Source organism: Octopus bimaculoides, chromosome 28, assembly GCF_046866305.1.
Source record: "Octopus bimaculoides isolate indiv1 chromosome 28, ASM4686630v1, whole genome shotgun sequence".
Lineage (NCBI taxonomy): Eukaryota > Metazoa > Mollusca > Cephalopoda > Octopoda > Octopodidae > Octopus > Octopus bimaculoides.
The window spans coordinates 14,180,573-14,206,675 of record NC_142955.1 but is presented as its reverse complement, the minus strand read 5'-3'; the positions used below and the strand labels follow the sequence as shown (position 1 = coordinate 14,206,675).

Sequence of the window (26,103 nt, the reverse complement as noted above, 5' to 3'; positions counted from 1 at the left end):
GTTACTACAGATTGATGCCATGCCTGTGGCCAACATTAAAGGTCTACTCAGTCTAGATGAACTCTGCATCTGCAGCGCACTCGGAGTGGGAGTTAACGTCTGTAGGGGACTGAGATTCCACTGTGCCTAGACCCCTCGACCCCACAGGTCTTCACGGTTTGTCTTGCCTCCTAAATGCTGATTTCTTCGAGATCATACCGAGCTAAATTTAATCATTAAATGGACCCTGACTCGGATTAATATCACCTCAGTTCTGGAGCTGACAGTGTTATCTAGAAATGATGGAAATAGACCAGATGGTCTTACCTTCTGTCCCTGGCTTTGAGGTAGGTGCCTCAATTAAGACTCTACAGTCTGAGACTCTTTTGCACCCTCCTACATTCTGGACACTGCAGTAAATGGATGGGTCACTACTTCCATAGCTGAACGGAACAACACCCTGAGGAATTGGGATCCGACAGTGAACTTGCTCTTTCAGCCTGTGGCGTTTGAGCTGTTCGGAGGGACTGGGCCACTAACCGCGAAGTTCTTGTCATCGTTGACAGCTTGCTTCACCGAAGTATCAGGTGATGCCCATGAGGGCGCTTGGATTTTCCAACGCCTTAGCCTTGCCATCGCTTGTGGTAATGCTGCGAGCGTGCTGGTTTGCTTTATTAGGTTCCGTTGAACTTGTGGTCTGTGACCAGTTGAAGCGCTTGGTGCTGCATTGTTGGTTTTTTTCTCTTTCTGCCCCACAAATGGTTTCAATACAATTTTAGCAGTAAGATTTGGAGGAATTGGAAGAAAATTCTCAAACAAAAATTCTTCTCCGGTAATTTTCTTTCATTTAAATAAAAATGTCTATGTTGATTTAAGAATTTGCCAGCAAAATCTTATAAAATGACAATGTTCTAAAAGAAAAAAAAGGAAAGTAAAAACAATTCTCAAAATAAAAAAAAGACAAAAATGAACAAAATAATTTAATGATTTAAACAGGATTTGAATGTAATAAATAATGTTAGGGACACTTTACAACTATCACCGGTGTCATTGCAACAAGGGAAAATTGCAAACGGCACCGCCTGTTGAATCTGTTTGTAATTAATTCAGCTAATTAATCTACTTATATCATGTATTGTAATTATCTCAAGTTAATGAACCATATTATTTTTACTCTGATCATTCTTAATTTTTCTGTTCCTCTTTAAGTCAGAAAAACTCGTTCCTTCGATTGTCACCTTGGAACAACATTGTCCACTTTACTTCTTTGCGTGATAAACATTCCCGATTTATTAAGACTAAAAGTACACACATTTTTCTTTCGCCTACATCGATTTTACACTGCCGTACCTCTTCTTGTTTACAGATCTCTCCATTGTAACTTGTAGAGTAATGCCAATCTCATAAGAACGTTTGTTACCAATCGTATATAGACGCTCTATATTTTATGGACGACAGAACATCATTAAATTGTGAATTAATCAGCGAGAAACATTCTAGCAGTGAGCAGAAAAATGTATCTACCTTGGAAATATTCCACACATGTAAACAGAGATGTGCAATATCGAAAGGGACGAAGTGAGCGACGGTAGATTATACCTAAAGACAATTTTCAGCTTTTGAGAATTAATATGGAGAACGTTACACAGACTGGCAGAGGTGAAGAACCAGTACATAACGAAACATTTACTAAAAAAAGATCATTACAGGAAAATATTACTGAATATAGATGTGATGTTTGTAAGAAAAAATTATCATCAGAACATGAAGTCTTGAAGCATAAAGAAATACATTGGAAGAAGAGGCCCTTCCACTGTGAAATATGTGGTAAATGTTTCATTAAGAAGCCTCATCTTGTATCCCACATACGTAGTCACACTGGAGGACGATTCTATCACTGTGAGATATGTGGGAAATCGTTTCTTTCTAAACAGGATTTAAACAGACACAACAAAGGACATACTGGAGAAAAACCTTTCCACTGTGAAATTTGTGAGAAATGTTTTCTTTTTAAATATGATTTGAACAGACACAAGAGAACTCATTCTGGAGAAAAACCATATCATTGTGAAGTGTGTGGTAAATTCTTCTCTGACAATTCTCATCTTGTTGTCCACAAGCGTAGTCACACTGGAGAAAAACCATATTCTTGTAATATATGTGGGAAATCATTTTCTGTTAGTGGGAGTCTTGTTATTCACAAACGTATCCACACTGGGGAGAAACCTTTCCATTGTGAAATTTGTGGGAAATCTTTTGTTTGTAATAGTTATTTGACAAGACACAAACGGACACACACTGGAGAAAAACTCTTTTCTTGTGAAATTTGTGGAAAAACCTTTATTAATAATTCATGTCTTGTAAATCATAAACGAATGCACACTGGGGAGGAACCCTTCCACTGTGAGATATGTGGGAAGCATTTCAGTAAAAACTTTCATCTTGTATCCCACAAACGTAGTCACAGTGGAAAACAACCCTTTCACTGTGAGATTTGTGGGAAATCGTTTTTTACTAAAAATTGTTTAGACAGGCACAACAAAACACACACGGGGGAAAAACCCTTTCATTGTGAAATATGTGGGAAATCTTTTATTTCTAAAAGTCATTTAAACTTGCATAACAAAACACATACTGGAGAAAAACCATATCATTGTGATATATGTAGTAAATCTTTTCTACATCAATATAATTTAAACAGGCACAAGAGAACACACACTGGAGAAAAACCTTATCATTGTGAAGTGTGTGGTAAATTCTTCTCTGACAATTCTTCTCTTTTAGTCCACATGCGTAGACATGCTGGAGAAAAACCATATTCTTGTAATATATGTGGGAAATCCTTCACTGTCAGTACAAGTCTTGTTATCCACAAACGTATTCACACTGGAGAGAAACCTTTCCACTGTGAAATTTGTGGGAAATCTTATGCTGATAATAGCTATTTGACAAAACACATACGTTGTCACACAGGAGAAAATTCTTTTCACTGCGAAACATGTGGGAAAAGTTTTATTGATAATAGCAATTTAATAAAGCACAAACGAACACACACGGGAGAGAGACCTTTCCGCTGTGAAACCTGTGGAAAATGTTTTACCCGTAATTTCAGTCTTGTTGTTCACAAACGTATTCACAGTGGAGAAAGACTTTTCAGTTGTGATATATGTGGAAAATCTTTTAGAACTAACAGTGTCTTGAAAACACACAAGAAAACACATCCTGGAATGAACCATTTGGACTAATTTTAAATTTACAGTCCATTTATAGAGAGCCAGGGGACAAACATTTTATCTTCATTAAGTATTTTGGAAGTCATTCTCCTTGTGTTCTCGTCTTTATTTAAGAGAGACTATTTCATTAAATCCACATGTTTGTTGCTTGCTGGACTTGCTATTATGACATACTTCACTTGTACTTATACACACATACATATACTCAGAGTTGAAACTCTGATTTTTTATTTCAGCATTGAATGTTCACCATTCCACTTCCATTGCACACACACACACACACACAAACATTCACATACCTCCCTTTTACATAGGAAATTAAAAATAGTTAAAATGTTTGATTTGGTTTTTTTTTCTCTCACAGTAGAATTTCCATCTTCCCACTACCAGTTTGCCATCACCCCTTCCTTCCTTATTCATCTATCACCCCTTCCTTTCTCATTCATATGTTGTGACAGAGAAAAACACAAGAGTAGATAAACACTGGTCGAAAAAAGTTAACAGTATTTTCAATGTGAAATATGTGGTGAATTGTTCTGTGTATAGAAAGTCTACACTTGAAGTTAACATGTGAATACAGACTGGAGATAGAAATTGTCATTTTGAGATATGCTGGAAATGATTCTCTGAATTGTAGCTCTGTAAATCACAAAGAAACCCAAGAAGTTAACCCTTTTTGTTACCATATTTATGTTGAAATAAAATATAATTTCGTTTTTACCATTCCTAATCTTTGCCTTTTCTTTTCTAGCAAATATTTTACTTTAGAATCAAAGTGGTGGAGATGTCTGTGACTCTACATTCAGTTATGTCCCACCAAACCATTCAATGCACTTCATCTCAACAACAACTTCATTTATTTGACATTATTCAACATTCCACAAAATGGTGTCGCCCCCCCCCCCCCCCCCCCCTGCATCCATTTCAAAACATAATCTCAGCTATGTCCAGGTTTGCTGTAGAACTGCTCCTGTCAACAATACAAGTCACTAAGGACAAAAAACTTGGATATTGTTTTCAAAACCATATCATTGGCAGATAACCTGTGAGGAAAAATGTTTCAATGAATTTTGAAAATGATAAAGAATTTAGTAAAATAACTTTGTCATTATTAAGCTGATGTTTGGAACAAAAACTATTAGGTTGTCAAGAAAGTTCTTGTGGTTTTTAACCTTTAAATTCAGAGGCACATATCTTGGCTCAAACAAAACTTTATTAATCAAAATAAACACCATCAGAATCGGCCTAGCTTGAACGGGAATAAGAAAATTGTGTGAATTTGATTTTTGTCCATGTTGTATTCAATGTTCCGGAAAAAATGGCCTAATTATTCAAAAAGGAAAAGAGTAACACGATTAGATAGAGCGAAAAACAGGCTTTAAAATTATATATAAAGTCGAAGTAATTTAATGAAAATTAATTTGAAAATACATCATTTAAAACTGAAATTAAAAATTCCGCAAGAACTTTCTTGACAACCTAATAATATAGGATCTTGATTGAAGGTTTTGATTTAGATAACTAGCAGAGAGCTAGAGATAGTGTTGGGCAGATTAATTTGTGTTCTTTAAAACATAGACACATTTTTCTTCACAGGTTAGAAGTGGGCTGGCTACATCCCTGGCAGAGGCCTTGGATTTTGGTCTCACTTGGCTTGCCGGGTCTTCTCACGCAAAGCATATTTCCAAAGGTCTCGGTGAGGCTTAATGTTCGGAGGTCGTGCTTCACCACCTCATCCCAGGTCTTCAGGTTCCCTCAACTGATAGGGTGTGGCACTTTTTCACACGGCTATCCTCATCCATTCTCGCCATGTGACCATACCAGCGCAATCATTTCTCTTGCACACCACAACTGATGCTTCTTAGGTTCAACTTTTCTCTCAAGGTACTTACACTCTGTCGAGTATGCACACTGACATTACACATCCATCGGAGCATACTGGCTTCATTCCTTTCGAGCTTACGCATGTCCTCAGCAGTCATGGCCCATATATATATATATATATACATACATAAACATACATACATATACATACACACACACACACACACACACACATATATATATATATATATATATATATATATATACATATAGGGTGTCCATAAATTATCTTTACAACTTCCTCACTGCTGAACTTAAAATCATAAAGGTAATTTATGTCCCTCATCCCATGAATCCATTTTTGGAAAAAAAGTTCATGGCAAGCATGTTGGAGGTTGGGTTAGTTGAAAACACATGAAAATCCTTAGTTATTGCTAATTTTTTTAATGTTTCTAGTGGTCAATACACAAACTTCCTTTTTAGAAGTATATATTACATTAGTGAAGGCTTAGTAAGAAGTATTTGGCTCACTATCATAAGGTTGTGTGTTTGATTCCCAGCAATGCGTTGTGTCCAGACACTTTATTTCACGTTGCTCCAGTTTACTCAAGAGGCAAAAACGAGTAGTATCTGAATTTCAGCCTTGTCACATTCTGAGTCACTCTGAATCTCCGTAGTCGTCAAGGGTATGCATGTCTGTGGAGTGCTCAACAACTTGCATGCTAATTTCATGAGCAGGCTGTTCTGTTGATCACATCAACTGGAACCTTCGTCATTGTAGCAGACGGAGTGCCAGTTTCATATATTATATTGCAAGTACTCTGTCATTATTTTGTACTGTTGCATCATCTTCAGGAGTAAAAAATGGTCAGTACATAGGTGTTGTTGTTAAAGTTGAGAGAGTCTGAAACAGAACTAGTGGCAAGTCCTCTTTTTTCAAGAAATTTTTCCTCAACTTTTGACCCAAATTTAAATCTGGTTGCTAATAAAATATCTGGATAGTCTTGGTGTTTAACAATCAATATTCTTTTCTCTGTTAGATTCCAAGTCTGTTTTTTCCCTAAACTAATGTCTCCTTTGATCAGTTTCACATTTCAAAAAATGTGTAAAGTGGGGGTAAAATGAGTAATGTCTAATTTTGATAATTTCTTCTCTTTAACTGCAAAGTAGGTAAATTTATTACGGAGAGGACACTCCAGCAAATCGTGAAGAAACTATAGAGAATATTTTGAGATTTTAAAAATTTCATTTAGCTAAGTTTTGTTAATTTCATATCATGTGCCATTTTCCCCTGATTTTCTTTCATTTGACCTAGATAGTAAATTTTTTTTTTTACAGTTCTGATGTCTAAGGATTGATATTGATGTATATGAGTCTGTTTTCTGGAGAATTGAAGCTGCAAATTTACATTATATTGTCTTACTCATTTTGCCCCAGTGAAATCTGTCTTTTATATACTCAAAGAGAACAGAAGATAATTTTCTGATCATAATGATTAGATTATGTGTTATAATGCTTTTAATGCATTTAGGGAAGGCCATTTGCTTCGCTGATATAGTTTTTCTAAAGTAGTGAACATTTGTAAAAAAAATATATTTTGTCTCAACATCAAAAATGCAGTAAAAACACCTCATTTTCCCCCAACTCCCTATATGTATATATGTATGTAATCAAATAAGTTCCAGCCGGGACCATTTCTTATTTTGTATATCTTGGACTACATTCTTCTTATTTTTTAAGACAATAGGGTGTTAGTTGAAGGGAGTGTAGTTGTTCTTTCAGCAGATCCAGCGACCACATAAAGTAGGCATGGGCAAACTTTTCGAAAAACGGGCCGCATGAGACATGGCTCAACATCAGGCGGATCGCACCACTGAAAAGATTCGATGTAATTTTTCGTTTGGCTTTCTTTGCAGAATGTCCTGCCAGCCGCAGTTACTTGGTGATTAACGAAACATCTCCTTCGTCAAGATTTTGCCGGATTAAATTTCTTAACGTTTGATGTACGACACCGGTGTCATTCAAAAACAAGGGGAATAATTATCAACGGCGCTGACTAATGGCTCTGTTTAATTATATCATACGTTGTTATTATCTCTTGTTAAGGGGAACGTTAATGTTTGTTAATAAGATAGGGCGACCTACATGTTTCACAGTTGGTGTTCGATCACCTTCAGGATTAAATATTGCATTTCCTCGCAGCTTACATCGTTAATTGGCTGTCCCCTATTTTACAAGGCAGGGGGAAATGGCTTTTAATCAATGGACTTTCCTCACCTTTCTTCACTTTTCATTTGGACTTTATATCAAACATTCTACTGGTGAGTAGAAAATATATCTACATTACATCTGTTCCACACATGTAAACGGAGGTCTGTGATATCAAAGACAAGAAACTGAACCATAATAGATTAACTCTCGGACATTTGTCAATTTTTAAAGAATTCCCCAAGAATTAATATGGAGAATAGCAATCATTTGGATACTTCAAACACAAATGTTTTTAGTGATATAGAAACATTTAGAGAAACAGACGAAGGTGAGAAACCTGTTCTTAATGAAACATTTTCTAATGAAAGATCGTTACAGGGAAATATTACTGAATATAGATGTGATGTTTGTAGGAAGTCATTCTCTTCGGAATATGATGTCTTGAAGCATAAAGAAATACACCCTGGAGATAAGACTTATCACTGTGAAATATGTGGAAAATGTTTCAATCAGAAATGGAAGCTGACCGTGCATAAACGTGGTCACACTGGAGAGAAGCCGTTTCGTTGTGACATATGCGGGAAATGTTTTGTCAACAAGAGTAATTCAACCACACACAAAAGAATACATACTGGAGATAAACCCTTCCCCTGTGAAATATGCGGAAAGTCGTTTATAAATAATTCTAATCTTGTTTTCCACAAACGTAGTCACACTGGAGAAAAACCGTTTCAGTGTGAAATGTGCGGAAAATCTTACTCTGGTAATTCTGGTCTTGTAGTTCATAAACGACTACACAGTGGAGATAAGTCCTATCACTGTGAAATTTGCGGAGAATGTTTCAATCAGAAATGTAAGTTGACTGTACATAAACGTAGTCACACGGGAGAGAAGCCGTTTCATTGTGACATATGTGGGAAATGTTTTGTGAAGAAGAGTAATTTATCAACACACGAGAGAATACACACAGGAGAAAAACCTCACCACTGTGAAATATGTGGGAAAAATTTCATCCAGAAATCGAATCTTATCGTTCACAAAATGACACATACTGGAGAGAAACCCTGGCACTGTGAAATATGTGGGAAAGCTTTTGTGAAATATAGCTGCTTAGATACTCACAAATCAGTGCATACTGGTGAGAAACCCTGGCAGTGCGAAATATGTGGGAAAAATTTTGTTGCTAAAAGTGATTTTACATCTCACAGACGAATACACACTGGAGAAAATCTCTGTTATTGTGAAAAGTGTGGAAAATCGTTTATTACTAACGGTCACTTAAAAAAACACATGATGATGCATACTGGAGAAAAGCTATTTAGCTGTGAAATTTGTGAGAAGTCTTTTGTCTCTAATAGTACTTTAAACAGACACAAAAAGATACATAATGGAGAAAAACCCTTTCATTGTGAAATATGTGGGAAATGTTTTGTTTCTAACGGTGATTTAAAGAAACACAAAAGAATCCACACTGGAGAAAAACCCTTTAGTTGTGAAGTATGTGGGAAATCATTCTCTGATAATTCTAATCTTGTCGGTCATGTACGCAGTCATACTGGAGAAAGACCTCATCATTGTGATATCTGTGGGAAATCTTTTGGGACGAACAGAAACTTAAAAAGACACAAACAAATACATGCAAACAGAAAGACTTTAAACAGTGGAACATGATAAATCTGAAATCTGTTTGTCAATATTCCTATTATGGACAGATTTGTTCTCAAATTGAAGAAACTCGGCAGAATTTTGCTTGTATTAGATGTCTTGGCATCATGGGTGGGGTGAATCTTCATTAAAAAAAAAAAAAATCTTGCTTGTGGAAAGGTTCATATTTGAAAGGGCAATAGCTTGAAAATGAAGGGCGATAGAGTAATTTTCGTAGCAGATTCTGACAGAATGTATTCAAGTTCCCAAAGTAGCCAGTTTCAGTCAAATACTCTGATTAGTTTTAAAGATATTCAGCATCAAAGTCTGTATAAAATGAGATTCTTGCTCCACGAGAGGCGTAGTCATCGAATCTTTATGGGGCTCAGGATGAAAAATAGACTGTATGATGCATGTTTCTGTATTTCTTTATCTATGAATTTACTCAATTGAACGACATAACATGACATTGTTTTGATTTGAAATTCGATCTAGAACAGTCCAGAGGGAAATATAACTCTCATCCGCTATATGTAAACCCACAACTTTTCGATCTGTAATTAGTTTGACAAATAAGTGCCAATGGACGAAACTCTCGGACACTGAGTCACTTTGTTGCTTCCGCTAAATATTAATTAACAAATATATGTGCGCTCGCGCATTCACAACACAAAGTAATGTATTTCAATAATATGAATTCAGAATAGATTTGAAAAAAAAAAAAGGGTGGGGAGACTTGAGATAAAATAAGAACAATAATAAACGAATGAAGAATGAATATATATTGCATGTTTATTTGGCAAGAAAACCGATTTTTATTTAGACCTGCAAAACTTGATATTTTGTCCATTATTTTCGGTTAATATTACTTTAACACCTGGCCACAAAAAAAAAAAAAAAAAAAAAAAAAAGGAATAGGTATGAAAATGTGTATTAAACGAATATGAAAACAAATATTTGCGCCAACGAACCGAGAGGTCGGGAGACGACTTTCAGAAAATTTTTGGGTAAATTTTTAGATTAACACCCGCACGATTTTCACTAGGGTGTTAGGGTTATATATTAGTCAATTTTTGTTTATATATTAGTTCAATACACACTTTTTTCTTTTTTGGTGGCCGGGTGTTAAAGTAAACATTAACCTTCTTTTCAAACAAACATCTCTTTATGACATCAATGTAGAAGATATTCCTTTTTAAACAGAAATATTCAAATAGACTAAACAAAAGGTAAAAATAAAAATATATCACAACTTGGTTACCAAGGAAATCCCCGGAAAACATTTGGAAATAAACGAGGGGAGATAATAATTTCAATATTTGTGTTGTGAAACCCTTTTTGATTTTAGGTTAATTTACGTCCCAAATACTAATTTAGTCATGACAGAGTTATTTTACTAAATTCTTCGTTTTCAAAATTAATAGAAACAAATTCGGTTTATTTCACCAGAAATGTGGTCATAAAAAGGTAATATAACACACATTTTCTATAGAAGATATCTACCACTCATATCTTTAAGAAAAACATCTAAATTCTGTAATGCCTAGACAGACATTCATCGGCGGAATTTCTGATTTAAGCATCCCTTACAACCCTTCGTAACTTTTTAAAAATATTTTTTGGAATATTCAGAAAATTTTTCTGAATCTGTATTATACACACGGGAATTCATACGAATATGTAAAAAAAAAAAAAAAAAATTGTGCGTGATTGATATAAAGGGTATTTAGCTGTTATTGTTAGCATATCTCATGACCTCCTCATTTGTTTGTGTCTAATGCATTGATGTTTTTCAATACCTTTCTCTGCATAAACTCATTTAATGGTCTATTGTTGGGATTTAAGCAAAAACTTCGGACTGTCTGTATTTAAAGTTCCTATGAATTTCCGCGTGTATAACACAGCACAAATTCGCAAAATCAATAACTACAGGAGCCTGGCCAGCCATTATCAGTTTGTACAGGTTTACGTCGAGACATCAGGTGTTCTAGGATCCTGTGCCACCGATTTCTTATGCAAAATAGGGATAGTAGTGGCCTGTCGGAGAAATCAGTCCTGCAAGATACAGTGGTTACTGCAGGTAGTGTTGCTGGCCATTCTCCGTGGCAATGCCATCACTGTCATTAATGCAGGGCGAGTCTGAGCACCCCTCGTTCTGGGATATAGGGCCCATGGCCCATCCCCTCCTTCTTCCGCTGCTTTGCCTCCTCCCCCTTTTTTACGTATATTTTTAAAGTAAATAAAATATTTTTGAAATTCGTAAAAATTTTCTGAAAATTCCAAAAAATAAAAGTTAAGAGGGGTCATAATGGGGTGCTTAAAATAGAATTCCACTCATTCATCCAAGTGAGACCCCTTCATTTCACTTTGATTATCACTTTTTTTTTTTTAGCATAATCTAATGAGTGGTATTCGTTATCAACATGAAATTCAGATATGTGATATTAAAAAGAAAACAGATGGAATTTACATATGAGGGGTGGGGTGTGCTCAAAAGTTCCTGGCTTTAAGGATATCAAGAAAGGCCTGGTTGATCCCAACCTTGGTTGGGCATATTAGCCTCACTGCTATGTTTTCCGGGAATCTTTTTTGTGGTCTTTAATATTAATCCGCAGTTCCTGAGGGACGAGAGGTTCAGTCCTTTTCAGTAGATCTAGCTAGCATGGCCATTACTTCTGATTTTGTTAATGATTTCCTTCAGGTTTTCTATTGAAGTAGCTTTATATTTATGTAGCGCCTTCATTATGAGTGATTCATAATTAATAATTATAGTCTAATCTATACCAATTACCAGTTTTGTCAGCAGGTATAATTAGACTGTCTTCATTTTTAAGTGAGTATATAAACTGCTTTAAATTCCTCAAGTGGTTGTTCATAAAGGTGTTATGCTTTCTAAATTTAATTTTTCCAATAAATTCAAGGATGTCTTTCTTGAAATTCTCTAATGCATAATTCGGTGGAGGGTTTCTTCTACTTTTGAAAAGTTTTTTATATACTGTGTCATCCTGGTTACTGTTTGAGCTATGTTTTTTCCTATTACCAAAGTGGTAAGCGGCCCATCTAATCCTTCTAAGGAAATCCGTAGTCCTATGGATAAGAGACGTCATGTATGTGTCTTCGGTGTGTAGTGGGATGTCTTTGGGAGAGAAATTGGTGTTAATCCTTTGTTTCATTGTTTATTCATCAAGTATTAAAGGTTGCCGTGGGTATGTAAAATCCAATCCAAAAGACAATGTGAATCACGTAGGTACTGTAAGTTTAGAGGGAATACTTGATAAGTGTAAGCACCTGTATATGCCAGAGATAAATGATAGAATTGTCATGATTCTGTTCTCTGAAAATCTGACAGCACTGGTGGTAGTTGTAATATTGTTGATGGCACTCCGTCGAGGGTTCCAGTTGATCCGATCAACAGAACAGCCTGCTCGTGAAATTAACGTGCAAGTGGATGAGCACTCCACAGACACGTGTACCCTTAACATAGTTCTCGGGGATATTCAGCGTGACAAGGCTGACCCTTTGAATTACAGGCACAACAGAAACAGGAAATAAGAGTGAGAGAAAGTTGTGAAAGAGTACAGCAGGGTACACCATCCCCTGCCGGATCCTCAAGGAGCTTTAGGTGTTTTCACTCAATAAACACTCACAACGCCCGGTCTGGGAATCGAAACCGCGATCCTATGACTCTGAGTCCGCTGCTCTAACCACTGGGCCATTGCACCTCCACTGGTAGTTGTAATAGTATGCAGACAACTTGTACCACCAAAAGCAGTGGCTGTCAAGAAAAGACTGGATACATGCCTGACTAACCTCAACAGGGGAAAAACCATCATAAAATCATGTGGTTTTTCACCCCATCTTCTGTGGTTTAATTGATAAATGCTCCCTCGAAACACAGATACAGGAAAATATCTAATAGATACAACTTAGCTAGGTTACTAGCATAAATAAAATGATTCTAAGCCCAAGCCTGAAATAGAGGCAGGATGATCATACAGAAGTAAGGAAACATGTCCTCTAAACAGCCATTGCAATACAGAAACCATTGTATATCAGGTATAGATAGTGTCAAAGAATCGCAATGAAGCGACAGATGTGCCAAAGTATGAGGGGGTGCTGAAAAGTTCATGGCTTTAACGGTATCGTGAAAGGAGGTCCAACCTTCCGAGTTCTTTTACAGATCTTAGAAACACTGAAGGACCACTGCAATAAGTGTGTGAATTTGTGGAATAAAATCATAATTAACTGATCTTACTGTATTTTCTTTTACTCAAAGCCAGAAACTTTTTAGCATCTCCTTGTATATGCATATGACAGAAGGTCCTTTCAGGAGAAGATTCATCAACTACAAGTCCTCATTTACTATCCGAAAGAGGTGAAATGCCATATCTGTAGCATGGCATATATAAACATTGAAAGAAAATGTTGCACATTGCAGCATCAAATGGAGATACTGGAAAACTTTAATCACAGTAGGAGGTACAAGCTCTGCTTGGTTGAAAAAAAAAAAAGATCATGTTAAAAAAATTCTCTCTAACTAGGCACCAAATTAAACTGTAAAAGTGAAGTTATTTGTTCCTGCCCTCATGCATGAAAATTTGCCCAAGATATAAGTATTAACCCCACTCCATCATGTTTTTTCTTTCATTGCAAGTTAAGGAATGCACATAAAATTTGCCACCTAATTGTGAAATATACAAATGCACACAGTTGCCGGCTTGCATGTTCGTTACTCAAGACACTGTTCATCACTTGAGATGTTTCATGTTCAAAAAATTGCAGACCAATTTGTTTGAGATGAGAAGCCTTTGTAAACTGACATTCCTCTGTATTTATAACAATATATCCACTCTGTTAACTAAGACGAGAGCCTTTTTTTCTAACATGTATATATGTGCATTGAGTGTTACCGACAAATGAGCAGTCTTATTCACTTCCAACCTTCCATGGAAACATGCCTGGCAAGTATGTCTTAATTCAAACAGAACTAGTTTCAACGTTTTTCACCAGTAAGACAATAAGTTTAGATCTTTAAAAGAAAGCTTTCTCATGTTTCACAGTTTCAAGTCTTCTTTCCAGTATGTGTTTGTATGTGTCTTTTTAAGTGACTACTGGTCACGAAACATTTCCCACAAGTTTCACAATGATAAGGTCTTTCCCCAGTATGACTGCGGATGTGACCAACAAGATTAGAATTATCAGAGAATGATTTCCCACATTTTTCACAATGGAATGGTTTTTCTCCAGTGTGGATTCTTTTATGCCTGTTTAAATCACTGTTAGAGGCAAAGCATTTCCCACAAATTTCACAATGAAAGGGTTTCTCGCCAGTATGTATCCTGTTGTGTCTGCTTAAATGAGTATTAGAGACAAAAGATCTCTCACATATTTCACAGCGAAATAGTTTTTCTCCAGTATGTATCATCTTGTGTGTTTTTAAGTTATCATTAGTAATAAAAGACTTCCCACATATATTGCAAGGGAAAGGTCTTTCTCCAGTGTGTGTTAATTTATGCCTGCTTAAATGGCTAGATTTCGCAAAAGACTTCTCACATATTTCACAGTGCCAGGGTTTCTCTCCAGTGTGAATTTTTGTGTGTGTTGATAAAGTACACTTCCTCACAAAACATTTCCCGCATATATCACAATAGAATGGCTTCTTTCCAGTGTGACTATATTTATGTAAAGTCATCTTAGATTTCTGACAGAAACATTCTCCACAGATTTCACAGTGATAGGCCTTTTTACCAGGGTGTATTCGTTTATGGACTATAAGACTAGGATTACCAGAGTAAGATTTCTTGAGCATTTCACAGTGAAACGGTTTTTCGCTTGTGTGACTGCAAACGTGGATAATAAGACTAGAATTATTACTACATATTTCACAGCCCAACGGTTTGACTTGGGCGTGTTTTCGTTGGTGTATTCCTAAAACATTAACAGAGACAAAATACTCCTCACATTGATAATGTTTCTCTTTACTGTGTATTTCTTTATGCGTGAAGACTTCACGTTCTGAAGAGAATGTCTTCCTACAAACATCACATCTATATTCAGTAACATTTTCCTGTAACGATCTTTCTTGAGTAAATACTTCACCAAGAACAGGTTTCTCATCTATATCAGTCTGTGCAACCATATCTAAATTGTTAAAAACATTTGTGTTTGAAGTATCCAAGTGATTATCGTTCTCCATATTAATTCTTGAGGAATTCTTTAAAAACCGACACGTGTCTGTGAGTTAATCTATTATGGTTTAGTTTCCTGACTTAGATATCATATCTCCGTTTACATGTGTGGAACAGATGTAATGTAGATATACTTTCTACTCACCAGTAGAATGTTTGATATAAAGTCCGAATGAAAAGTTCATTGATTGATTTGTTGTTGATTAAAAGCCATGTTATCTGTCCTGTAAAATAGGGAACAACTAATTAACGATGTAAATCTGTGATGAAATGACATATTTAATCATGAAGGTGATAGAACGCCGAGCCTGAAACATGTAACATCACCCAGTCTTAAGCACAAACATTAACGTTCACCTACCTAAACATGAGATAATTACAACGTATGATATAATTAGCACAGTTAAAAACACAGCCTGTAGGCGGTGTCGTTGATAATTATTCCCCTTGTTTCAATGACACCGGTGACGTACGTTAAAAGTCGCCGACATCTTTCTTACATATAAAACGGTGTCACTCTTCAGTGACGCCGGAACACGGACAGTAAAACGGCAAACGGAGTGGGAGTGAGTGATGGTCGAAGAAGATAACCGAAGGCAACCAGCATTCAAAGGTTTTGTTCCGAAGATGTTAGTAGTTTAATCGAGTGCAACACAAAGTGGTGTTCCATGGACCGTGAGCTATCAGCTGCCGGTACGTGGCGAGTTTCCAGAAAAGAAACAATAGCATAATTTCCGTAATTTCGCCTTATGCACTGCAGTAAACAACTTATCAGCTTATGTAATGTTGTATTATTTGTATACAAAATAAATATAAGATAAAAAAAAAATTGTCAACTTTTAATATATTCATTATATATATTTAAAGTTTTGAAAATTTCGAAAAAAGTTCATGATTTTAAATTGGGGAGGGGGGAATAGGCGGGAGTGAAATAAATTTTTTTTTGCATATTTGTAATCTCCGACATCTAAAACGTTATAGAAAAGAAGGATTTGGTCAGAGATTTAGGGATATCTTCATTGAGAAATTTGATGAGAGGGAGGAGGAGATACAGACTTGTGACATAGAGGGTAACTGGAAATTCCTATATGACAGCTTACTTTCTGCTACAGACTAAATCTGCAGCTGGTGCAAAGTTCCTTCCAGAACTAGGGTAATGTGGTAGTGGAATAATATGGTAGACAAGGCCATTAAAGCAAAGAAACAGGCCTGGAAAACCTGGAAGAGTGGGAGTAGCAGGGAAATGTACCAGGTAGCTAGAAGGGAGGCTGGGAGACAGGTATATATAGCCAAGGGAGAAGCAGAAAAGAAGTTTGCCAATGTTCAGTGATGTGAGGGCCAAAGAACTGAAGTACTTTGGTTTGCAATACAGAGTGTGAGAGAAAATTGTGATGTTACAGGAGAGAAATATGTTCACATGAATGATGGTGCACTTGTTTTAATGATTCTGCAAAGAAAGAGGCTTGGGGAGGCCATTATGAAAGGCTACTGAGTGTGGAGAATGAATGAGAGGAGAGCCTGCCACATGTTGACCCAGTTGAGGGACCAGCTACCCGAATCGATAGCACCCTAGTAGATAAAGCAATTGAGGATATGAAGTTAGGAAAAATCCCTGGCCCATCAGAAATCACTGCAGAGATGCTTAAAATATCTGGTAGGGTGGGTTATGGTCTAGTCACCTGTTTAGTTAATCAGGTAGTTCACGAAAGAGTCATACCCAATGACTGGCATAGCAGCACCATAGTCAACTGCTACAAAGGTAAAGGTGATGCTTTAGATAGAAATAACTACAAGGGTGTCAAACTGCGGGATCAGGTGATGAAGGTCACGGAGAGGGTCATAGCCCAACTAATTAGGGAGAGAGTCTGCTTAGATGAGATGCAGTTCGGTTTTGTGCCAGATAGAAGGACCACTGATGCTATATTTCTGGTATGGCAACTGCTGGAGAAATACCTAGCTAAAGATAAACCCCTATACTTGGCTTTTGTTGACTTGGGGAAAGCCTTTGACAGGGTCCCCAGATCCTTTATCTGGTGGGTAATGCGGAAACAAGGTTAATAAGAGCTGTACCAGTCCTGTACAAGGATGCTGTCAGTAAGGCAAGGGTCAGCAATGAGTATAGTGAAGAATTCCGGGCAAAAGTAGGGGTTCGCCAAGGATCAGTGCTCAGCCCCATCTTGTTCATCATAGTCCGCCAGGCAGTAACAGAGGAATTCAAGACCCAGGAAGACATGGGATGAGGTGGTGAAGCATGACCTTCGAATGCTGGGCTTCACAGAAGCAATGACAAGAGACCAAGACCTCTGGAGATATGCTGTGATTGAGAAGACCCGGCGAGTAAAGTGAGATCACAGCCATAGCCTATACCAGTGTCACATAACCAACCTCTTTAAATAGTACCTTTGAATCATCAGGTGATACTGGCTCCTGTGCTGGTGGCACGTTAAAAGCACCCACCACACTCTCAGAGTGGTTTGCATTAGGAAGGGCATCCAGCTGTAGAAACCTTGCCAGATCAGATTGGAGCCTGGTGCAGCCTCCTTGCTTGCCAGTCCCCAATCAAACCGTCCAACCCATGCCAGCATGGAAAGCGGACGTTAAACGATGATGATGATATATATAGTCAATTGAAAAAAAAAAAAAAAACAGAAAAAAAGAAGAAACAAACAAATGTTAGGCCATAGCACAAGCAATGTATTGATATGATGCTGAGGAAGGAAGGGAGTTGTTGTTTTATGCTTTGAGCATAGCTCTTTGTTGGAGGCAAGAAAGACCAAAGAAGGAAGGAGGAGGAAGGTCAAAGGAATTGAAGTGAGGAGGAGGAAGAGTCACAGACAAATTATAATGATTCACAATCAAAGGTACAGAAATGGCGTACTGTCATATCATCATCATCAATGCCACCTGAAAGGACAAGCCTGTATGTGTGGAAGACAGCGATTTCACTTAGCTTGATGCGTCTTACCAAGTTCAGCAAATTGCCACATATCCTGATGCCTTGTCATTACCTCAGTGAGGCCCAGTGTCCTATCTGTACAATTTCAAAATAAGCAACAGGATATCGAGAGTTGATGCAGTACGACCGTTTCAAGTGGCTCCATTTAATTGAAAATCAATTTAAATGCAGGGCTGTCCTCAGCTGCATAAATATATAAATAGAATTTTTTTAATCAGTCGGACACATTTGTATAATTTTACATAGATCCTCTAGGAAGGTAAGAAGGCAGACAAAGTCCATGCTGTTGTCACTTCAGCTTAGAAGTTTCTAAGACATCAGGAAAAAATCTGTTTGGGTCATAGCTTGTCACTGATTTTGGTTCAGTTTTAATTTATTAGTCTTGTTTATCAAATCATTTGTATATCAAATCTAAGACTAGTTCATTTAAATGGAGCCACTTGAAACGGTCGTACTGCATCAACTCTGGATATCCTGTTGCTTATTTTGATACATAAGTATATATATATATATATATATATATATATACATACACACACACGTATATATAAATGTATATATATATACATATATGTATATATATGTGTGTGTGTGTATATATATATATATGTGTGTGTGTGTGCGTGTATGTATATACATGTGTGTGTATGTATATACATATACGTGTGTGTGTGTGTGTAGATATATATATTATTCTTAGATTGGTTTTATTTGTAATATAATATAAGGAGTTTTTATTTTAATCTATATTATTACTATTTTAAAAATAAGTTTTTAATTTGTTTAAAATTTTAGGTTTATCTCATATTTTGAAATGAAAAGAATTTTGCTGCAGTTATATTCTCACTTGTTTTGATTTGTTTACATGTCAGGGAAACAACTCTGCTTTACTTGACAGAAGCCATTTGTAAATATGAAGCATTCTTTTCTTTTAAAATCTTTGAATTATTGTATTGGTTACGTTTTAGTGGATAATATATTAGTTTTTAATTAGTTAACTCTATAATTCTTAGTAGTTAATGGTTTATTTTTTCATTAACTTATCTGTAGATTGATTGTCTATTCTCTTTTTTGTTTTGTATAGACGGTAATTGTAAATGTCGTTAACAAGTATTTATATATTGTGAATTGTTATTTGAATCAATGCTAAAGTGGATTTATATATTTTTCTGTTTTTGATCGGTTTGGCGTTCGGTTAATTTTTTTTCTATCATAATTTAACTATTTGCTCCTTTCTGGGCTATTGTAAAGGTCTTTATATTTTTGTTGGTAGAACCCATTCATTCTCATAATGAATTCCTGAGGAAAAGCCTAATTTGTGATTTCAAAAGGATTATATTTCATTTTGTTTTGAATTAAATAGGCTCGGAAACAACCTTTTATTGTATTTATATACCAACTTGGAATTAAGTAACGTCTACACTTCTATTTTTACTTTCCTTATTATACTTATATATATATATATATATATATATATATATATATATATATATATATATATATATATAGACACACACATATTGTATCAAGAGATGAGATCACTTCAATTACGGCCTGCATATTGTGGTGAACTGCATCTGCATCTACCAACATTATGAGGGTCTCTGAGCCCCCGAAACAACTGTTCTACTTATAACATCTTATCTTCTCCTCTTTAATTTTCTCTGTCATTTGTACTCTGTGTAAGTTTGATCTATTAAAATAAATATCTATACATTTATACTTAAATAATCAGTCTGAAAGTCTTCAGTCTTTGCTTTCTCTCATTTTGCATGTATATATACATATATATTTTATATATCAAACCCAAAGTGTTATATTTAATTTGTTTATCCACATAATTGCCTTTCTCTCTCATATATATATATATATATAAAAGATATGAGGAATTTTCGTCAGGGTACCCAAACTAATAGGTATGTGCTCTGAGTGCACAAATAGGCATGTCACTAAAATTTCAGTTTGAACTGCAGTTGAAGATGTGATTTTGTGACTACCTTTCTAAAGTGGTTAGAAGTGGCTTTCCCTTGAGCCAGTAGGTATAGATTAAAGCAGGAAAGAAAAGGCAAGCGGTTTGGTAAGATTTGACCAGGACGTTTAATTTAGCTGCATAATAAAAAGGTATACGTAATCTCTAACAGCTGTTTCTACAATATCCCAGCTATTGGAACATCATGTTGAGAAATCCTCCCTTTCTAAGCAAAATGAACCACAATAATATCACTGATGAGGAATATTCTTCCACAGACAGGTTGCCCCTGGGAGCTCCTCTATGCTGATGACCTTGCCCTAATTGCGGAGTCACTATCAGGACTAGAGGAGAAGTTTCAGGTGTGGAAGCAAGGTCTAGAATTGAAGGGCCTTAGAGTCAACCTAGCTAAAACCAAAATCCTAATAAGTAGGAAGGTAGATAAAACACAAACCCCTTCAGGTAGATGGCCCTGCTCAGTATGTAGAAAAGGAGTAGGTAGTAACTCTATAAGATGTACCCGGTGCAAGCTATGGACACATAAGAGGTGCAGCAACATCAAAGGCAGGTTAACTAGCAAGTTAGTTTTTGTTTGTGGCAGATGTTCAGGTGCAATAAAGACTGCAAACAAACAGGAAACAACTTCTATCTCATTCCAGGGTGAAAAACTAGAGGTAGTCGATAGCTTCCGCTATCTGGGCGACCAAGTTAGTAGTGGGGGTGGGTGCGCTGAAAGTGTAGCTGCTAGAATAAGAATAGCCTGGGCAAAGTTTAGAGAGCTCTTACCCCTGCTGGCGACAAAGGGACTCTCACTCAGAGTAAAAGGCAGACTGTATGACGCATGCGTACGAACAACCATGCTACATGGCAGTGAAACATGGGCTGTAACTGCTGAGGACATACGTAAGCTCGCAAGGAATGAAGCCAGTATGCTCCGTTGGATGTGTAATGTCAATGTGAATACCCGTCAGAGTGTAAGTATCTTGAGAGAAAAGCTGAACATTAGAAGCATCAGTTGTGGCGTGCAAGAGAGACGATTGCGCTGGTATGGACATGTGGTGAGAATGGAGGAGGATAGCTGCGTGAAAAAGTGCCACACCCTAACAGTTGAGGGAACCCGTGGAAGAGGTAGGCCCAGGAAGATCTGGGCTGAGGTGGTGAGGCAAGACCTTCGTACATTGGGCCTCACCGAGGTGATGACTACTGACCGAGACCTTTGGAAATGTGCTGTGCGTGAGAAGACCCGGCAAGCCAAGTAAGATCGTTGCCAGTGCCCCTGGACTGGTTCTTGTGCGGGTGGCACATGAGATGCACCATTTTGAGCGTGGTCGTTGCCAGTACCGCCTGACTGGCTCCTGTAGGATTTTCGAGCGAGATCGTTGCCAGTGCCCCTGGACTGGCTTGTGCGGGTGGCACATAAAAGACACCATTTCGAGCGTGGCCGTTTTCGTGCGGGTGACACGTAAAAGCACCCACTACACTCTCTGAGTGGTTGGCGTTAGGAAGGGCATCCAGCTGTAGAAACTCTGCCAAATCAGACTGGAGCCTGGTGTTGCCATCCGGTTTCACCAGTCCTCAGTCAAATCGTCCAACCCATGCTAGCATGGAAAGCGGACGTTAAACGATGATGATGATGATGATGTTACATATATTTAATCTATTTCTCTCCAATGACAGGATACTCAGCCTATGGAATCCTTGCTCAACACTATGTTCCAGTTGAGATATTCTAGAAGCAGCTGTTAGAGACTGTGTATACCTTTTTATCATATAGCTAAATTAAATGTCCTTGTCAAGTCTTGCCAAACCATTTGTCTTTTCATTTCTGCTTTAATCTATATAAATATATATACATTATTTAATAGACACAATACATATTTTTACATGCTACTAATAGTTTCTTGTGCTGAGAACATGCCAAAGAATGAATTACAACATGTGTAACATCTCTACACAGTCACCGGGCACAAACTACACACACACATATATATATATATGTTGGTAGAAATAAATTTAGATTAGCCAGAGAACCATTTCTCAAGTCTCGTCTTTAACAGACTTCCCTCCAGAGTGTATTTGCTTGTGTCTTTTTAACAGGCTGTTTGTGATAAACGACTTCCCACAAATCTCACAATGAAAGATGTTTACTCCAGTGTGTATTCTTCTGTGTTTTGTTAAATAACTGTTACTGACAAAATATTTGTCGCATACTTCACATTTGAATGGTTTCTCTCCAGTGTGTATAATTTTATGTCTGTTTAAATCACTGTTGGAGACAAAAGACTTGCCGCATATTTCACAGTGATAAGGTTTTTCTCCTGTGTGGATCCTTTCATGAACCACAAGACTGGAATTCTGAGAGAACGATTTCCCACACACTTCACAGTGAAATGGGTTTTCTCCACTGTGAATCCTTTCATGTTGTGTTAAATTACTCTTACTAACAAAAGATTTCCAACATATTTCACAATGATATGGCTTTTCTCCAGTGTGACTACGTCTGTGGATAGTAAGCTTTGAATTTTCAATAAAAGATTTCCCACAGATCTCACAACGGTATGGTTTTTCTCCAGTATGTATTCGTTTGTGTGTTCTTAAGACGCTGTTAGCAACAAAATATTTCCCACAAATATCACAGTGAAACGGTTTCTCTCCAGTGTGGATTCTTATGTGAACGACAAGGTTAGAATTATCAGTGAAAGATTTCCCACATATTTCACAATGGAATGGTTTTTCTCCGGTGTGGATTCTTTTGTGAACTACAAGATTAGTATTATCTGTGAACGATTTCTCACATATTTCACAGCGGAAGGGTTTTTCTCCAGTGTGACTACGTATATGGATGACGAGATGGCATTTCTGGTTGAAAGATTTTTCACATATTCCACAACGGAACTGTCTGTCTCCTGTGTGTGTTTTTTTGTGTGTGAAAACTTCATGTTCAGAAGAGAACCCCTTCCTACAAATCTCACAACGATATTCAGTAACATTTTTGTCTACAATTTTCTCATCTCCGTCCATCTCTCTAACTGTATTTATATGGTTAAAAACAGTTGTGTTAGAATTGTCCAGGTGATTAACCTCCATATTGATTCTTGAGGAATTCTTAAAAAGCTGAGAAATATCTTTAAATATCTGTCATGGCTCAGTTTCTTATCTTAGATATCATGAGATTGCTTTGACATAAATAAAATAAGCAATGTGGATGTGTTTTTTATTTACCAGACTGCTTGTTGCAGACTGAGTCCAACCTTTAAGAGACCTACAATTTGTCATAAATTTGAAGAATCATTTCTAAATGAATAAAGGTGGATATGGGTTAATGGAAGATATGTAGAGTGGAAAATGGACATCCATAAATAATTGGCAGCAGATGTTCTGGTGCAATAATTCTTCATCTGGGGATGATCTCTTAGCAGAACTGTAAAGCAAGAGAAAATATGACAACATAAGATGTCTCATAAAGTAGATGTGAACCTATGCAGATACTACTACTACTACTGCTACATGATGATGATGTGGTGCATTTTTCCATGCTTGCATGGACCAAACAGATTTTCTATGACCTGATGCCCTTCCTGTCACCAAAAGGGGTAAATATTCCCCCATGGCCAGACATGTTTGCATAACATTGGAAATGAGTGATGTTCATTTATAATAATCACAGAATTTCAACACAGGGAGGCAAAAATATATACACATGCGCATACACACACACACCTATATATACTCTTTTACTTGTTTCAGTCATTTGACTGTGGCCATGCTGGAGCACCGCCTTTAGTCAAAGAAATCTGACTTTAGGTAAAAGAAAATATAGGATGATCAGTTAATTACGATCTTACTCAACATATTCCCATCTCAGATTCAGACACTTATTGCAGCAGTCCTTCAATTTTTCTAAACCCCGTAAAACATCTTGGAAGGTTGGGCTTCCAACCAGGCCTTTCGAGACACCCTTAAAGGCAGGAAATTTTCAGTACTCCCTCGTATGTTTATAGATAAATGTAGATATAGATCGTTATGAAATCTATGACTATATCTATATCTGTTTATATACATAAGTATATAGATGTGTGTAGATATAATCAATCCTTATATTGTCTATGATTATACATTGCTGTCTATATATATAATCTATGTGAATTTGTGTAGTTGTATCATTAACATTACAAAAATATTTTAATGTTTGTTTGTAGTTTAAACAAAACAATGAAGTGTAAAATGCCGTGAAAGTGTTTGTGTCTCCCCAAATTTACCAGAATATTTTCATGATATCATTACGTATGGAGTTAATTAAAGCGATGTAGATGGGATAATAGAGTTAGATGTTTTCTGAAGTAACAGTTTATATATATATATATATATATATATATATATATATATATATATATATATATATATATATATATATATATGCCACTGACGTCCGTTCGACACACTAGAAATAGTAGTGAAATGCTTAGTCAAATATCAGTTTGTTGTTTTATAAAAGAAGACATTCGATAGTCAAGCGCTGAGTATATGAAAACGTGACAGTCACAGCTGAAACGCTTTTGAACAACAACTCGACCGAGCTGTCCTGGGACTTAACAACATCCTCTTGGCTTCTATTTGACTCAGAACCTCTAACCAAATAAGACCCTTCATCCGGTACCCATTTCATACTTTAAGTTCGGGATTGAACATCACCAAACATACTTGTCCTGATAACATTAACATTGTTAAATATTTTAATGTTTTTACTTTTAATACATAAAGCGCGATGGGCCACCATCGTGACCGTCAGGCACAGGTCGACAGGTCACGAACGTGGCCCAGGTCGATGCATTTAATTTACAGGCGTTTGTTGGGGTTTAATGTCACTCAAACGCTCTGATACAGCACCAGAATGCAAGAGGACTAATAGTTCAACTAATGACTTTTCAAAAGATGATGTAAAACTTGCCACAATTATATACTAAGAAGATATTTTAACAATTTTTGGTTTCTTAGGTGTGCATGGTAGTCACATTTTCATAAAATGTGCTCAGCAGTCCATGCTATGTCAGAGCAAATCCCATCGCTTTATAGGTTAACAACACAACAACCAAGTGTAAAATGCCATTAAAGTGTTTGTGTGAGAGGTATGAAAGATACTTACGAGACCATATCATTACGTATGGGTTAATTAAAGAAATTTAGACGAAACAAAGGCGTGAAACAACGTTTCTGGAGTAAATTATTCAACAATGTTATGCGAGGAAATATTTGAATATATATAGGGAGGGACATACAGAGTTATCATTACATTTATTTTCGTACTCATACTTATAACTTTGTGATTGCTGTAATGTAAAGGATAAGACAAATTAATACAATTTAATATAATTGTATAACTATTTCAACGAGTTCTTATCAAATAATTCAATGCCTGTCTGCCTGCTATCTCTCTATCTATCTATCATGAATAGATAGGGATATAGTATCCAGGTGGGTTCTGTACAAGCACACAGTTACAGTCCAGGTTCTGGCTAACTGCATTGAGTTTTAAAGAGCACCTAAGATTACTTTAGGTGATCAATTGCTAGTTGTCTCTGCAGCAGAAATGTACAAATTTAAACCAAATATCCCATATAATTAACTGACTGTAAAAAAAATAAATAAATGTGCAGATGTACTAGACTCCATAATAGTTGTGATTGCCTCATATACATATATGCATATGTACATATATATATATATCATCATCAACATCATTATCATTTAATGTCTGTTTTTCATGTTGGCATGGGATGGGCAACTTGACCAAAGTTGGCAAGCTAGGGAGCTGTGTCAGACTCCAGTAATGGTTTCTAACACCAACCACCCTACGGAATGTGCTGGATGCTTTTATGTGGTGCTGTATGGGTGCTTTTACATGGCACCACACAGGCACTTTGTGGTACCACAAGTGCTTTTTATCACCAGAAGGACTGGTTTTAAGGCACACACACACGCATTTATGTACTGCCACATTATTTCACATCTGCTTTCTATGCTGGCTTGAGTTGGATGATTTGACAGGAGCTGGCAAGTCAGAAGACTGCACCAACACTACTGTCTGCTCTGGCATGGTTT

The 26,103-nt window shown here is 36.6% G+C and overlaps 4 protein-coding genes across 4 annotated transcripts; 2 read left to right on the top strand and 2 right to left on the bottom strand.

Annotated features, from left to right (window-relative positions):
- Nucleotides 1-9: 9 nt before the first annotated feature.
- LOC106883057 (uncharacterized) lies at nt 10-3,937 on the top strand. Its single transcript, XM_014933929.3, has one exon. The coding sequence runs from the start codon at nt 1,611-1,613 to the stop codon at nt 3,222-3,224; it is 1,614 nt and encodes a 537-aa protein (XP_014789415.1). The 5' UTR covers nt 10-1,610; the 3' UTR covers nt 3,225-3,937.
- A 3,109-nt stretch (nt 3,938-7,046) lies between these two features.
- Nucleotides 7,047-9,669, top strand: LOC149130596 (uncharacterized). The gene has a single exon (XM_089343992.1). It carries the CDS (start codon nt 7,497-7,499, stop codon nt 8,916-8,918), a length of 1,422 nt encoding a protein of 473 aa, XP_089200118.1. The 5' UTR covers nt 7,047-7,496; the 3' UTR covers nt 8,919-9,669.
- On the bottom strand, nt 9,664-15,526 carry LOC149130595 (uncharacterized). The gene is made up of 2 exons (XM_089343993.1): nt 10,034-15,526; nt 9,664-9,768 (listed from the first exon to the last, which is right to left on the bottom strand). Exon 1 carries the CDS (start codon nt 15,085-15,087, stop codon nt 13,954-13,956), a length of 1,134 nt encoding a protein of 377 aa, XP_089200119.1. The 5' UTR covers nt 15,088-15,526; the 3' UTR covers nt 9,664-9,768; nt 10,034-13,953.
- A 4,259-nt stretch (nt 15,527-19,785) lies between these two features.
- LOC106883059 (uncharacterized) lies at nt 19,786-25,289 on the bottom strand. Its single transcript, XM_014933931.3, has 2 exons — nt 25,148-25,289; nt 19,786-23,425 (listed from the first exon to the last, which is right to left on the bottom strand). The coding sequence occupies exon 2, from the start codon at nt 23,089-23,091 to the stop codon at nt 22,042-22,044; it is 1,050 nt and encodes a 349-aa protein (XP_014789417.1). The 5' UTR covers nt 23,092-23,425; nt 25,148-25,289; the 3' UTR covers nt 19,786-22,041.
- Nucleotides 25,290-26,103: the final 814 nt, after the last annotated feature.

Coding starts and splice junctions, on each gene's coding strand:
- LOC106883057 (XM_014933929.3), top strand. CDS start 1,611: ATGGAGAACGTTACACAGACTGGCAGAGGTGAAGAACCAGTACATAAC.
- LOC149130596 (XM_089343992.1), top strand. CDS start 7,497: ATGGAGAATAGCAATCATTTGGATACTTCAAACACAAATGTTTTTAGT.
- LOC149130595 (XM_089343993.1), bottom strand. CDS start 15,087: ATGGAGAACGATAATCACTTGGATACTTCAAACACAAATGTTTTTAAC.
- LOC106883059 (XM_014933931.3), bottom strand. CDS start 23,091: ATGGAGGTTAATCACCTGGACAATTCTAACACAACTGTTTTTAACCAT.